This window comes from Scardinius erythrophthalmus, assembly GCF_964197995.2.
Source record: "Scardinius erythrophthalmus genome assembly, chromosome: 7".
Taxonomy (NCBI): domain Eukaryota; kingdom Metazoa; phylum Chordata; class Actinopteri; order Cypriniformes; family Leuciscidae; genus Scardinius; species Scardinius erythrophthalmus.
In genome coordinates this window covers 15,227,197-15,241,245 of record NC_138227.1, presented here as the reverse complement: position 1 = coordinate 15,241,245, position 14,049 = coordinate 15,227,197, and the positions used below count along the sequence as shown (strand labels likewise).

The following is a 14,049-nucleotide window of genomic DNA, read 5'->3' as shown; positions in this document are numbered from 1 at the left end:
AAAAATAAAGGAAGAGAAGCCATATCCTCTAGCGTTCATAAGACCAACACAAAAACAGGGACTGCATAAACGCAGGGGTCCCTGGAGATGATGCTGAGACCTTATAGGTTCCATCAGCCGCTCTGCTTGTAAGTGGGTCACATCTTGTTGAGCTTTGGGGGCATGTCACCATTCGTATGTTTCTGAACATTTTTCATGACAACTCTCTTAGCATGGTGAGACGAAGTAGGTCATCACAACAACTCACGTATAAAAATATGTTTCACGAGTCTAATGCAAGCACACAAGCTGTAAACAGATTCTAAACACCCATCGGTGCACTATAGGAAGAAACTGTAAGTGTAAAGTAAGTGTTTTTATGGGGTTTCGGGAACAATGAGTGCAAGGATGAATAGTACTCAGTTATTATTTGAGGATAACATGAATCGCAACCTATTTTGCTTCCATAATGAAACATATTTCCAAACAAGATATTTAATGAGAAAAAGAAAACTGTGAATTGGCATGATTTTATCTATCATGGATTGTTAGGATAATAAACAGTGATTGAAAAATTACTATGCTATATTTTTTCTTGAATGATCAACTATAGGACAGGAACAGGAGTAGATTTGTTTTAACTGAATTTATTATTAATTATATTTGAAACATATCACACAATGGGGTGAAACGATGCTGTATATAATGTATATATAAAGTATAATAAATTATTTTAATAACACAATTTGTATTATTCATTAATAATTTAATTATTATTAATGTTAAGTAAACTAATAATTGTAATACCTATATAGAAATATTAATTATATTATAGAAATATTATATTATATTATACAGGAAACAAAACCCTGACGCATTTGAAGGGTGGCATCATTCAAAATCTCTCCAAATATGACAAGCACAGTTTAAAACCTGTCAATTGTGTCAGCAGCGTTGCAATGCTACAGAGCTTTCAGCAGCTCTTCAGCGGATGGTAAACCAAGCAAGCGGTGCACTTTGTGCCCTGAAAAACAACATAATTTGATTTTTTTTTTTTTCATGGTCTGTGCCAAAACAATTCTTCCAACTAGGACAGACAATGAGCTCACTCCATGAAAGACAGGGCAGAATGAGAACAATGACAATATTTATCACAGAAGACAGGAGCCCCCTCCCCTCATCATATTCCCCTCTCATTACTCCAGCAGTGTCATGAATGAAGCATTCTCTCTCCACTGGGGCTTCCTTCAATCTGTTACCACTAATTGACTGTGTGCTGCTGCATAGCGCTCAACTGGTATCTGTCCTACAGAAACGATAGTCTATCGGTTTCAAGCATCATTTTGCTCACCGTCTAGTGCCGACAAGAGGATACTTCAGCTCTGATGTTTAGTAATACGGAGGTATAAACAGAAAACTAAGACGGGAAAGGTCTTCGAAGTGCTTCACATCATCCCCTGTACTTGTGTGTTGACTCACTAGAGAGGCTTCTGTTGTGAAGTTACATAAGCGGATGAGCAATGTGCAATAACCCCAATGGAGTCAACTAACAGATTGCGGACTCATATTCAAATACGATCCGTATATTTGCTGAAATACACAAACACAAAATGAAGCAGAATTGTTGAGCTTTCAAAATTACATAACTGTAAAGCCTTCTTTGAACTTCATCGTAAAAAGACTCCTTTGATGCAAGATGCGGTTATTCTGATTCAAGTTCCTTAATGACATGGCAAAAAAAAAAAAAAAATCATAATTGTGCTAGGCAACATCATTTTCACAAGGCACATCATCATATTCGCTTCTACGGAAAGTTATCTCACATTTCCATCTCTGCAACTTTAGCATCTGGTAGGAGCATAATGTAGCGCTGTGCATTATTTAGCAATCAGCACAAGGCTTATTAAGCAGGGATAATGTAAATCTAATGAGCTATAAATTCTTCGCTTTAAATAGAAAAGAAAATTATTCCAACAAACGATCTCAGAAACTTAATGCACCAAGGGAAAGCATTTTAATTCACTGCCAATCGACAGTTTGTTGGGATTTGGGCCATTTTGAGGAAACAAATAAGCAACAATGTGACAATCTCAGCAGAGGAGTGCAGAAATTTCCTCACAAATGGTTTTAAATGCAGTTCCCCTGCCACATATGAGCATGTGTGTTATATATAAACTTTTTTTTTCTTTTCTCTGCGGGTATGTTTTACAAGGTTTCTCGTTTGATTTTTTGAGGGTTTTAAATTAGTGCTGATTGTTGTGGGGAGTGTCAGGACATTCATCTTCCATAACATTCATCACAGGGCATCGTGAATTATGCAAAAGCTGCAGTGTGTTTCTAATATTTACAACTCGAGCCCCTCGCACTGATGGAAACTCTACCTGTGAGTCACGCAGACTGAAAATTACCCTTGACATGAGGCAATTTACATGAATATCCCATCTCATTACAAAAGTATTGTTTGCCAGTGAGAATTGTCCCATTTCAGAATTATTATTATCTCTATTATTTCTTCTAAGGGAATATATATTCCCTCTCAAGGTAATGCAGTTCTCCTGTCAGCTCACGCTGTTAACTGCGGTCTGCCTGTTGAACGAAGATGACTAGCTGCTTTCTAGCATTTATGTATGGGTGTCTGATGCAGAACAAGACCAAGATTTCTTTTTAAATGTTTATATCAGGATTAAAAATTATGCAAAAGAGAAGCTGTATATTTTAGGTTCAAAAGTAAAAATTCTACATTTAAAAATGTCATGTCACTCAATGAATACAAGGTCATAAGTACGAACAAACATGCTGTAGATCGAATGTATCATGTTATATAGCAGGACACATGAATGAAATCCATTCCCAGTAAATAGCATGTCCTTGCATTACACAATATTCTAGGTGGTTATATGAGGATTCAAGAGCACTTACAGGAAGAAAATGTGGCTTTGAAGCCTCCTAAAGGAAAACCTATATCTCTGGCCTCAGACAAAAGCATCTTTCACACACCGAAAAGCCCCTGTTAATACAGGCATCAGCGTCTACAAACTAACGTCCATTACAAGGGTTTTTTAGCAGTGAATAAATTGGGTAACACACAAAAGAATCACTCTAAAATGTCAGGAATATAAAGAAACTTCAGTTTTTAACAGAATATTTCAATCTCATTCCCAGAACAGAATAAAAAGCCAATATCTTGCGGAAAACCTGTTGATGGATGGGAGGCAGAAAGAGCTATTGTGGCAAGCCATTTGAATCTTTATTCCTTAAAGCTAACTTGTGTATTTTTTTAGTAACAAGTATAGTATACTAGTATAAAATAGAATATTCTATTATTACTAGCAAGCAATACAATAGTGACAATACCTTTCTTAATTTCACTTATTCTACTGTCGCGAATCACTTTCCCAATAGTGACGTTTTTCACGAGTATTTACAATTTTGACCAGTTTAACAACTAACTATTCATTGGGCACTTTCACATATGTATTAGTCACTTTAACTATTCAAATAGCTACAATTTTGTACTCCAGTTTTCCTAGTCAAACAATTAATGGACACTACTACCTACTTATTAGACTAAATTGTGTATTTCAGACTAGTAACATTTTGATTGAATAAAACACTGTGACCAGTCCTCACAATTGACAAGTAAAAGGGCAATTATAACTAGATAAGAATTGTTAGTATCTAAATGCATACTAGTAAAGCTAGAATATATGCTAGAATCTATTTGGATAGCTACAGACCAGTAGCCTGGCTAACGTCAGACCAAGTCTCATTTGAGACTTGGTCTGGGAACCACGTGTTCATTTTCTCGTATTTGAGGCGTGGTTTACGAATGCCCAGAGCCGTTTATTGGGCGCTATGAATGTCTATCAAATGCGCCTGTATGTAGCTCATAACCAATCGCTTCAATTATACCAGATGACGTATGTAGAGTGACAGAAATTCGACGAGGAAAAAGACGATGGGTCAAACATTTATTTGTACACGATGGCGTTTAGCGAATATTACCATTTGTGCAAGATAAACATGAGGGTAGAAGGTAACGTCGAGTCTGATGCCATGTTGGATCCATAGATATAAACAAACTGCTTCGGTGTCGTCATCGTCTTGCTGCTCCCTCCCCGTTCTGTGATTGGTTCCCTTTTTCAGGGGAAAATTTGGTCCATGGTGTCCAGACTGCCTAGCAGCGTGAATAAAATCGCGCTGCGAGCAAGGCAGTATGGGGAAACCCAGGCTAACAGACCAGTAAGCTTAGTAAGAAATATAGTACGCAATGAATAGTTAACAGTAAAACTGGAACAAGCACCAATACTAACAAAACCTAGTGAGAAGTGAATTGATATCTGAATGAAAGGCATTTATACAGTGCTTTGCTATGTATTACAAGCACCAAAGCACTTTACAATCATATCAGGGGTCTCTCCTCACCCATCCACTAGGATGATGCGACGGCAGCCACCGAACAACAGCGCCAGTGCGCTCACCACACACCAGCTACAGCTGGAGAGAAGAGAGAGAGAGTGATAGAGCCAAATCAAAGGATGGGGATTATTAGGAGGCCATGATTGATAAAGGCAAAAGGCCAATTTGGACAGGAAACTGTGGTTTCACCTCTAGTATTTTTAATGACCACAGGAAAGTCAGAACCTCGGTTTAACGTCTCATCCAAAGGACTATACTGTGCTTGTTGTATAGTGTCCCTGTTACTATACTGGGGCATTAGGACCCACACAGACCACAAGGTGAGCACTCCCTGCAGGCCTCACTATCACCAGCAGCAACCTGGTTTTCCCTGGAGTACTCCAATCCAGGTACCAACCCCCTTTTTAAGGCAAGTGTATTCACGTAGGGGTTTTCATGGGCCAATGTGAAAAAATCTCGATTTAAATTTAAAGAGACAAGATAGTCTATTTATGACCTGACATTTAATTCTTATTCTTATTCAAAACAAGGCAATGTGAGCATTATGGAGTCTGTTTCATTCAAACTTTAAGCTGGAAGCAGAAAGTCCAAAACAGACTTATAGAAGTATTAACTTATGACGTTCCAGGAAATCCCTTATATGGACAAAGGCATCCAGCTATCACTAAGCTGAATAAAAAACAGTTTTGACTGATGAAATGGAAAGACAATAAATACACGATCACGACAATATGGTTTATGTGTGTTTTTCAAGTTATTTCTGGGTATTTTCATAATAATAAAGTAGATGAATTATGCAGTATTAATTGACATAGCCTTTATTACAGCAAAAAATTATAAAATATATTTTCTGCCTTGTTCTGTCATAAAAAGCCTCATCAAGTGTTAGTGTGGCTTTAATTTTTTTTTTTAACATTGTCTAAAATCTATAATGACTTAATCCAAAAGTGCTCGTAGGTCTCCATAAACCAATTCTAAAATTGTCATTAAGAAAATATAGCAAAAATATTACAGAACTTTAAAATGGTTGTTTTTCAGAGGTGCAATTAAAAGCAAGAAATAAAAAATCAAAAAAAATCTTTCAATTAGATAAAGGTCAGAATAAACTGGTATTACACATTTTTCTGTCCCCCACTTCTAAAATGATAGCTACGGCCCTGTAGCCTGACTACTTCAGACTTCTTACTTCCGCTCAATTTCAGTTCGCTTCTGTACTCAGTCTGAGATAGCGACCGTTTTCCCCGTTTTCCTCCGGCCTCAAAACAGCCGGCCAATCAACGAACAGAGGGCGGGCTGAGAGCCGTGACGTAGACGCTGATTGTACCGTGGATGCGTAGATTTACTTCACATAATCTGCAAAAGTCATTCACAGCCATGTTCACTCCGGTATTTCGCTGGATGGTTTTGTTTTCGCATCATACATGTGTTTACAGTGGAAGTTAGATGCGGCTGAGCATGCGCATAACACACGCCATAACCAAACGTTATGTGATTGGCTTACGGGTAACCAATTATTTTAAACTTCAGACAAGCTGTCTACGAAGCAAAGCGAAGTAGCAGAGTTTGGTATTACCAGGCTAACGGCCCTGATAGTATCCAATGAATAGTTGTGCCAATAAAATAAAGATAGTAGTCACTATTGGATTAGCAGTAAATCAAAAATAAGTAGCCATTCTAGTTACATGAAAGTGGGAGATAGCTAGTATACAGTATAAAGTGATAAATGTTAATACAGCTTGCCATAAGCGAACCTCACAGCGTGCTCCATCTAACGGAGGAGCGTTTCCATTGTAAAACTACTTTAAGCTGAAAACAGTCTTTTCAACAACACCAATGCAACAATAGCTGACTAGGTAATATGGCAATGCACGAACTGTACGTAGCCTATAAGTTCACACAAAGAACAGAAGATGACCGGTATGTTTAGAGAAGCAGACAAGTGCGCGCAATGCCGCTGTCACTCTAAAGTCAATGCAAGTGTGCGTTATTCTGCACTGCGCGTTACTCGTTTAAAATCTATATTAAAAAATGTGCATTAAATACAGAAGGACATCCAATACTCGTTTTCAGATCACCAGCATGTAATTCTGACATCTGAGCTGTGTGATGCGGACTTGCGTCCCTCTCATCACTAACTGTAGGCTACAGCATCTGACAATACTTTTCTCTAGCTAAACAAACAAAAACACAATTCAGAACATTCAAACGTGCTAAAGAACACTTCATATGAAAGCTTTTTCCATGCAGAATATCGCAGGAAAACTATGAGCGCTTTGCACAGCATTAGGGACGTGCGCAAGTGTTACATGTTGTTTACACACTGCTCTCGCTTCGATACTAAACACAAGCTTTCATTCACGCTTCGCTTGTCTTACCTTTATGCAGAAACGTTGCTAAAATCACGCCGAAAAAGAGTGAAATAGAGTGAGATCCGAGTCCCGAGATCGCCATGTTGAACACCTGCTTCGGACTGGCGGCGCTAAATCACCTAGAGGCGCTCACAGGATCATGAGATGCGGAGAATTGGGAGGGAGTAAACACGCGCGCGCGCGCCCGCGCACGCACACACACCCCAAAAACAAATGAGCGTGACCAGACAAAGTATCTGTCAATTAGCCTACAGAAAGTGTCAGTTTTATTCAAATTTCGGGGAATTAAATTATCCCATTAAAATGCTTAATACATTAACGTAAAGGTGTAGGCTACAGTCAGTCGGTAATTCGGCTAAAACCAAACAAACCCTGACACGTTTTTCCTTTCTTTCTTTCTTTCTTTCTTTCTTTCTTTCTTTCTTTCTTTCTTTCTTTCTTTCTTTCTTTCTTTCTTTCTTTCTTTCTTTCTATCTATCTTAAAAAATAACACTTTTGGTGCCCATCATAATCTCCAAGGTGAGTAAAGCACATAAAAAAATAATTTTCATAGAAAGGATTTACAATATTTTAATTTTTGTGCTTTTTTTTTTTTACAAAATGAATAAATTGGTCAAATGTTTTTTTGTGAATCAAGCCTGTCTCTAGCGCAAGCAGAATTTCAGTGTTTGACACACAAACAGCGCCCCCTGTGTTCATAATAAAGAGAGAGCAGCCTCAACCAAACCCAATATCAGATGAGACTAGGATTTAAACTATTTTTCATTACCTCCTCACCAATATGTCTTACATACGACATGTTCAGACAAAAACGTATTTGAAATAATAGACCCAGACACAATAAAAACAGAAACCTTTTTAAAAGAAGAATAATAACCAACATATAGAGGCCTAAGTGACACAGCAAAATATAGCGGTGTCATTGCAGTTGTCCAGCTGCCCACCCATAAATCACACCGAATACTCATCCATCTGTGCATGAGTATTTGTAGTGATTTATGAGTGCAATCATTTTGTTGCATTCTACTGCATTAACCCGTCAGTCATCTTAAGGTAGCAAAATGCAAATAAACTTCTGAGCATCCTGCTTTTCACATCCTTTGCTAGAGCTGACCTTTGGTCTACTTAAATGTCTTTTTCTTTTTTACAATTTTGTAACAGTTTTGTAAAATTATAACATTACCCTACAGGGCTCACAAAATAATTAATACAAATATTATTGTAAAAAGAAAACCTACTGAACCACCGGCTGTCAGTATTTATAACTAGAAGCAAACTGTAAACAAAACCCAAACCAGTTTTTTAAGCCTCTAACTTGTAACATGGTTATGGTTGGATGGTAATATCCTATGGTAAATAGTAGTATTCCTTGATATACTTTGGAGTACCATGTAAATAGCACGGTATACTATGTGCATATGTTAATCATTCAGAATCATGACAACTAGAAGAAAATTTTGATCAGATACGGTCATTACAATGTAACTGGTCCTACTCAACCTGCTCCGAGAGGGACTCGAACCGGGGTCTCTAGCGTGGGAGGCTGGCACACCAACAAGAACCCTAAACACAGCGTACAGCCTCTAGAGCACCTCTTGAGGCCAGGGGAGTGAGGTTTACACATAGAGCTCTCCGTTACATTCACCCCCCCACACGTCACTCCCATCCGGGCACCAAACGTAATCGGTCCAACTCAACCCACTCCGACGTGCACTAACAAGGAAGCTAAACACTGCTGCGTCTAGCGTCAGTCGCTAGTGCGCATCTTGAGGCCAGGGGAGTGAGGTTTACATGCACTGCTCTTACTGGCTTACGTCTGTTACAATCGCAGTGCCTATAATAGACACCAGAGGGCACTTCTTCCGTCTTTGTTATCTCATCATGGACTGCATTTCCCATTACCCATTGCCCGGACTCATTATGCCTGATTACTTTCATAAATTTCTCATTACCCTTAACTCTGCCTATATAAGCCCTGTGAATTCACTCATTCATCGTGAAGTCTTGTTTGTGTCACACTGCAATTCTAGGCATTCTTGCTTTGTTTTCTCGTGTTATGGTTTTGAACATCTACCCGTTTGGTTTTTTAATTTGCCTGCGATTTGGTTTGGATTGTTTGCCCTGTGGTTTGATCTCTTGCCTGTTATTTGAATTATGATTTTGGATTACCCTAATAAAACTGCACTTGGATCCTCAACCCGTGTTTCAGAGCATGTGACAATTATGGTACAGTTTTGAAGAGGACAGGGAAACACTTTTGTTAAAACTCCAAAACTTTGCAAGTTGTTTTAGTGATTTTGTAGCTCTATTCCAGTCAAAATGTTTTTGTTCCACATCCAGTTCTAAACAAGCAATTGAATCAATCGTAGCTCAAGTTTGCAACAAAAACAATCTCTTTTTCTTTTTTTCACCCAGCAGTCACTATCAAGAATTATGAAAAGGCGGACTCATCAATTACATTGACAAATACACATTTTTCTCTGCAACACCAAAGAGAGGCGAAGCTATCCATATCAATAGCTCTATTCATAGTGGACCAGAGAGACCAAAGCCTAGACTTCTCTGTTTAAATGTTGAGTGTAATTGAATTCTTAACTAAAGAATAGCAGCATATAACTGTGTGCTTGTGGCGTTGTTAAAAAAAAAGGAAACTGGGGAAAAATAAACAGAAAATTACAGCAGAGAAGTGCAGGGATTGGAACAGTGCATTATCTGCCCTGTCTGTATTGCCATGGCAGTACCAGTAACCGAGCAGACAGAATGCCATCTAATTGCTCAATCTATTTGCATCTTTTTTCTGAGTCTTTCGTGTCAATCCTCATTCTAAGGCAGCCACAGATAGCATTTAGAACCTAATTTTAATCTCCCAGCCAGTTTTCTTTGCAACGATTGATTTCCACGCATCAAAATCACTTTTGATATCATTATCCATGGCAGGCTGCCAACTTTACCGTTCTTAAAGGTACTGTAGCGAATTCTGCAATGAGATATTGTATAACAGCATGATAACAAGCTTTGGGTAATATCTGTCCGGGCTGTTGTATGTAACACAGTGTTTCTGCATCCCCAGGCTTCATTTTTAATAAATAATATCCGTTTCTGACACTGTTAAAGGCTTGCTGAGGATCTGACTGTCTAGTTTATGAAGTGGATAGTTCAGATTCTGGATTCTATATGTGTAGAGTTGCTATGCTCTTTATTTTAAAGGCATCAGAACATTGTAATGTACAGTATGAAAATTAGATGATGGCAACGGTGCGTTGTATAAAAATGTTTTAAATGTGTACCAAAAGAAAATCTAAATGCTACAGTAGCCTGTTAATTGTTTAAGTGTTACCTATGGTGAAAAATTGTAAATGGTTGAACATTGCATTATGTATTTTATTGCAAAATACTATCAAAGTTATTATTTTTGCAAGTAAAAAGTGCAAATTACCATATTATTTAGTGTAAAACAATAAAAGGACAATCTCAGAAGTCTCTGTGCATAATTTTATTCAAACAATTTCTTTTTTATCAGTAATGTACATTATAGGATGTTTTGTGTTATATTAGTCATTATGTTAGTTAGTTATTTTATGTTAGTTAGTATTCATTGCATTATTTCAGTGCGTGTGTTTCCCTGCTGATGTTTAGTCTTTGTGTGTATGACACTGGCACTGTCTATATATGACTACTGGACAAGTTTTATGAACAGGCCACTCGCGGTGAACTCGATTCATCCCGTAGATTTTGGTAGTTAACATTACATCACTTGATTATAATACAGTTATAAGTTGTAAAATATACAGGAAAGCAATATACCATCCTGTAATACTGGAAACATTGTCACGATATTTCTTATGTTGAATATCTGCCAACCACAGCAAGTTTCTTTGTTAAAAATGTTTTATAATTAAATATCTATGGAGCTTTGCAAAGGAAAAAAATATATACAGACGTTTGCTATAGCGCACGAGAAACTTTTCAAGTGCACATGGGAATTTTTTGCGAGCTAACATGTTGCAATTTCCAGTTTAAATATATAATGTATTTCTTTGTGTGCCACTGCCATTTTACTATGAAGAAAACGAGAGTAGCGATGCGCATGAATTAATAAAGATCTATTTGCTCAAAATTATTTGGCTTTCGTTAGGGTGATATAGGCTATCTGTACACTGTAAAAAATGATGTGATCAATAAGTTATAACAATATGTTTTTACATTGCTTTTACTCATCGAAATAAGTTAAGCAATTTTTTCATTTTTCAAGTCAATTCAACTTTTTTTGTCATACAAGATTAAACATTTTTTAAGTCAGTTTAATATAATTTAAAGCTGAAGTCCATAGTTTTTCCTCTTTGTCGCCACCTCTGTTTGAAATCTGCAATTGCAGTTATTTGTGGTATAATCAACTTTACGTGGGTTGTGCTTCGGCACGGCACAACGCGGATGAATCCAATGTTTTGAGGAGAATGTACGGCTGTCAGTCGCCGCGCCCGTGTGGATACTGTCATTCGCAATCACAGATCCTACTTTTTGGAAGTATGACCAACATAAGAACTTTCACCAGAGAATGTCATCTGAACAAGTAAGTAAAATTCACTTTTGTTCTGACCAACTAAGGGGAAAAAAGCATTGCAGTAAATCGCACTGATTAAATCTAACGATCGCTTATCATATCACGTCAAACAGTGCAAATTATTCTTTGTTCTCAAAACATTTAATGTGTATTAGGGCTACCTGTAGCTCAGTTTCCATTTCTGTGCAGTCTAATTTCTAATTGTCATACCAACAAATTAATGTTCCTTAGAACTGGTTCTCTTTGAAATACAAACACACGTATCTGTAATCAGATGCATATATAATCCAAGTTGATTGTACTTAAAAATTTAAGGCAGCAACTTTTTTTTAAAGTTTAATGTCACTTCCTTATGTCCGCTTGTCTTGAGCGCATCCTGACGGCCAAGAAAGAAATGGACTGGTGGCGCAATACGGCTGTGTGCATTGTAGAATTTGCCAAGTTCAAGGGTTCATAAAAAAGACTGATACAGTAAAAAGTGCACAAAATCTTGCTTTCATTAGGGCAGTACGGTACATTTGATACTGATAAATTACAACAAAAAGAAAATTCTAATATTGGTTGATAAACGATATGGTACCACTATATTGCGCATCCCTAACTCTTCAGGTACTCTGACATGTCCTGAGATTTCTTTAAGAAAAGAGTCCATTCAGACAGTTGGTTTTCTAAGGATTTTTCCATCCTTCTAGGTCCAACATAAATCATACAAAACAAGAAAATGTGAGAGATGGTATATTGGATGATTGAAGCTTTCCTGTAGTGCAGGCTGGTCACAGCTCAGCCTGATCCCTGTAGCACATAAGAGCACTGAACCGCAAATCCTATCCACTGGTGAGACTGTGTATGCGTGTGTGTTTGTGTGCGCAGGTTGACCGCTGTGTGCCATTGAACTCTCCGGGGAACCACAGGAGGAACAGAGAGCCAAGACAGTTGAATTCCCTTTGTTTTGCCTTGAGGCTATGGCCGTAATGAATGCTGACAAAACTCATAAATTCCTCATACTGGGGTGCCACACATTTCCTCTAGACCAATGGTATCAGTGCAATGGCAGTGGCAGATTTAAAAGGCATTAAGCAATTTATCAGGCCTCCACGATAGATGTGGAGGCATGCATAAAAGAATCACAAAGCATTCTGGACCGTTTCAAATCACCGCTTCAGATCATCCTTGCTTATAGTTCTCTATCAAAAATATCGCTATGTAGAAAGAACAGTTCAATCCGTCTGGGGACCTCTCTGTTCAGATACTCTGTCGGCAAGCCTGATTAAATGTGATTCTGCGGTGCATATAAACAGGTTTTTCAGAAAAGTTGCATCAAGGTCATGGGTTCGCATCCCAGGGAATATGAAAACGGAAGGGAAAAAATGCTTTGAATACACTTACAAGTTCCTTTGGATAATAGCATATGTTAAATGCACAAATGTAAAACACACATAAGATCACTTATAGATCACTTGAAAGGCTTTTCCAAAAGGTAGGTGAGTGGTTTAATTCAATATTATTTGGTATAACTCAAATCAAATGCCTTGTGTTGTGGAAAACTACTAGAACTCAAGTGGAGTCGGAAATATTCTAATTAAGAGTTAGGCCTAAGAGCACATGAAACACAAAGCAAAGTTGTATTTACAAGTGGGAAACTTGTAATTAAAAGTGTAATGAAAAGTGTTTAATGCACAGACTATGCACAGGATTATCCCTTACATACCAATATAGATCAGTGAACAGAAAAGCAACCCAGCTAACAAAAATATGTTCTTAGAATGTTTTGCTAACATTCCCATTAAGTTATGAAAACGTTATTTCAGTTTTTTGTGTTTTTTTAAACATTGAAAATGTCCAGGTCTTTTAACGTTAAAGGTGTGGTTCAGGATTTTTGACATCGGACCTCATTTTTAAGTCAGCCTGGTTGTTATTCATCAGTGGAGACATTTTTAAAAAAAAATTATCCAGTCCTTATATTTGGATAGTTAGCCGATGCTAGGCTAGCACGAGTCAATAGGTATATGTTAGCCAGCCATTAAAAACCGTTTTACCCACTCCACAGTGCACCAAACGCAAATCAATTATAACCGTTGAGAGAATAATGTTAGAAATCAAACATTACCTTTCATCTCAATGATCCCAAAGGAACTAGTTTCTCAGCAGCTGCGGAATTTTACTATGCTACAGTTAGTAATGCGGCAAAAAGTAAACACACAGTGTGCCTGCGGCAGGTAAATGCCGGTACTCTTGCATCATGTGTGTACCGGCTCACTCGGTTGCCTAGGTAATCAATATCACTCCGCTGCTGCTGTAGACAAAGGCTCATGATTACAGGGAACAAATTATAACTAATGCAATGTGATGAAAGGTAAGTTTGATTTCTAACATTATTCTCTCAACGGACATATACATCGATAGTCTAGTGTTATAATTGATTTGCGTTTGGTGCACTGTGGAGTGGGTAAAACGGTTTTTAATGGCTGGCTAACATATACCTATTGACTCGCGCTAGCCTAGCATCGGCTAACTATCCAAATATAAGGACTGGATATTTTTTTTTTTTAAAATGTCTCCACTGATGAATAACAACCAGGCTGACTTAAAAATGAGGTCCGATGTCAAAAATCCCGAACCACCCCTTTAAAGGTTTTCTTGGTTAAGGTGAACGTTAGAAGAACATTCAATTTCTATCATTTTGAAAATGTTATGAAAACGATATTTCTAAACGTTAAAAAC

At 37.6% G+C, this 14,049-nt stretch overlaps 1 protein-coding gene across 1 annotated transcript in view; it reads right to left on the bottom strand.

Moving 5' to 3' along the window:
* cadm1b (cell adhesion molecule 1b) overlaps window positions 1-6,901 on the bottom strand; it is a 178,568-nt gene extending 171,667 nt beyond the window's left edge. Inside the window, exon 1 of the mRNA XM_081370186.1 lies at window positions 6,774-6,901. Within this exon, the coding sequence (XP_081226312.1) occupies window positions 6,774-6,849 (76 nt within the window). The 5' untranslated portion in view covers window positions 6,850-6,901. The remainder of the gene's footprint in view (window positions 1-6,773) is intronic.
* Window positions 6,902-14,049: the final 7,148 nt, after the last annotated feature.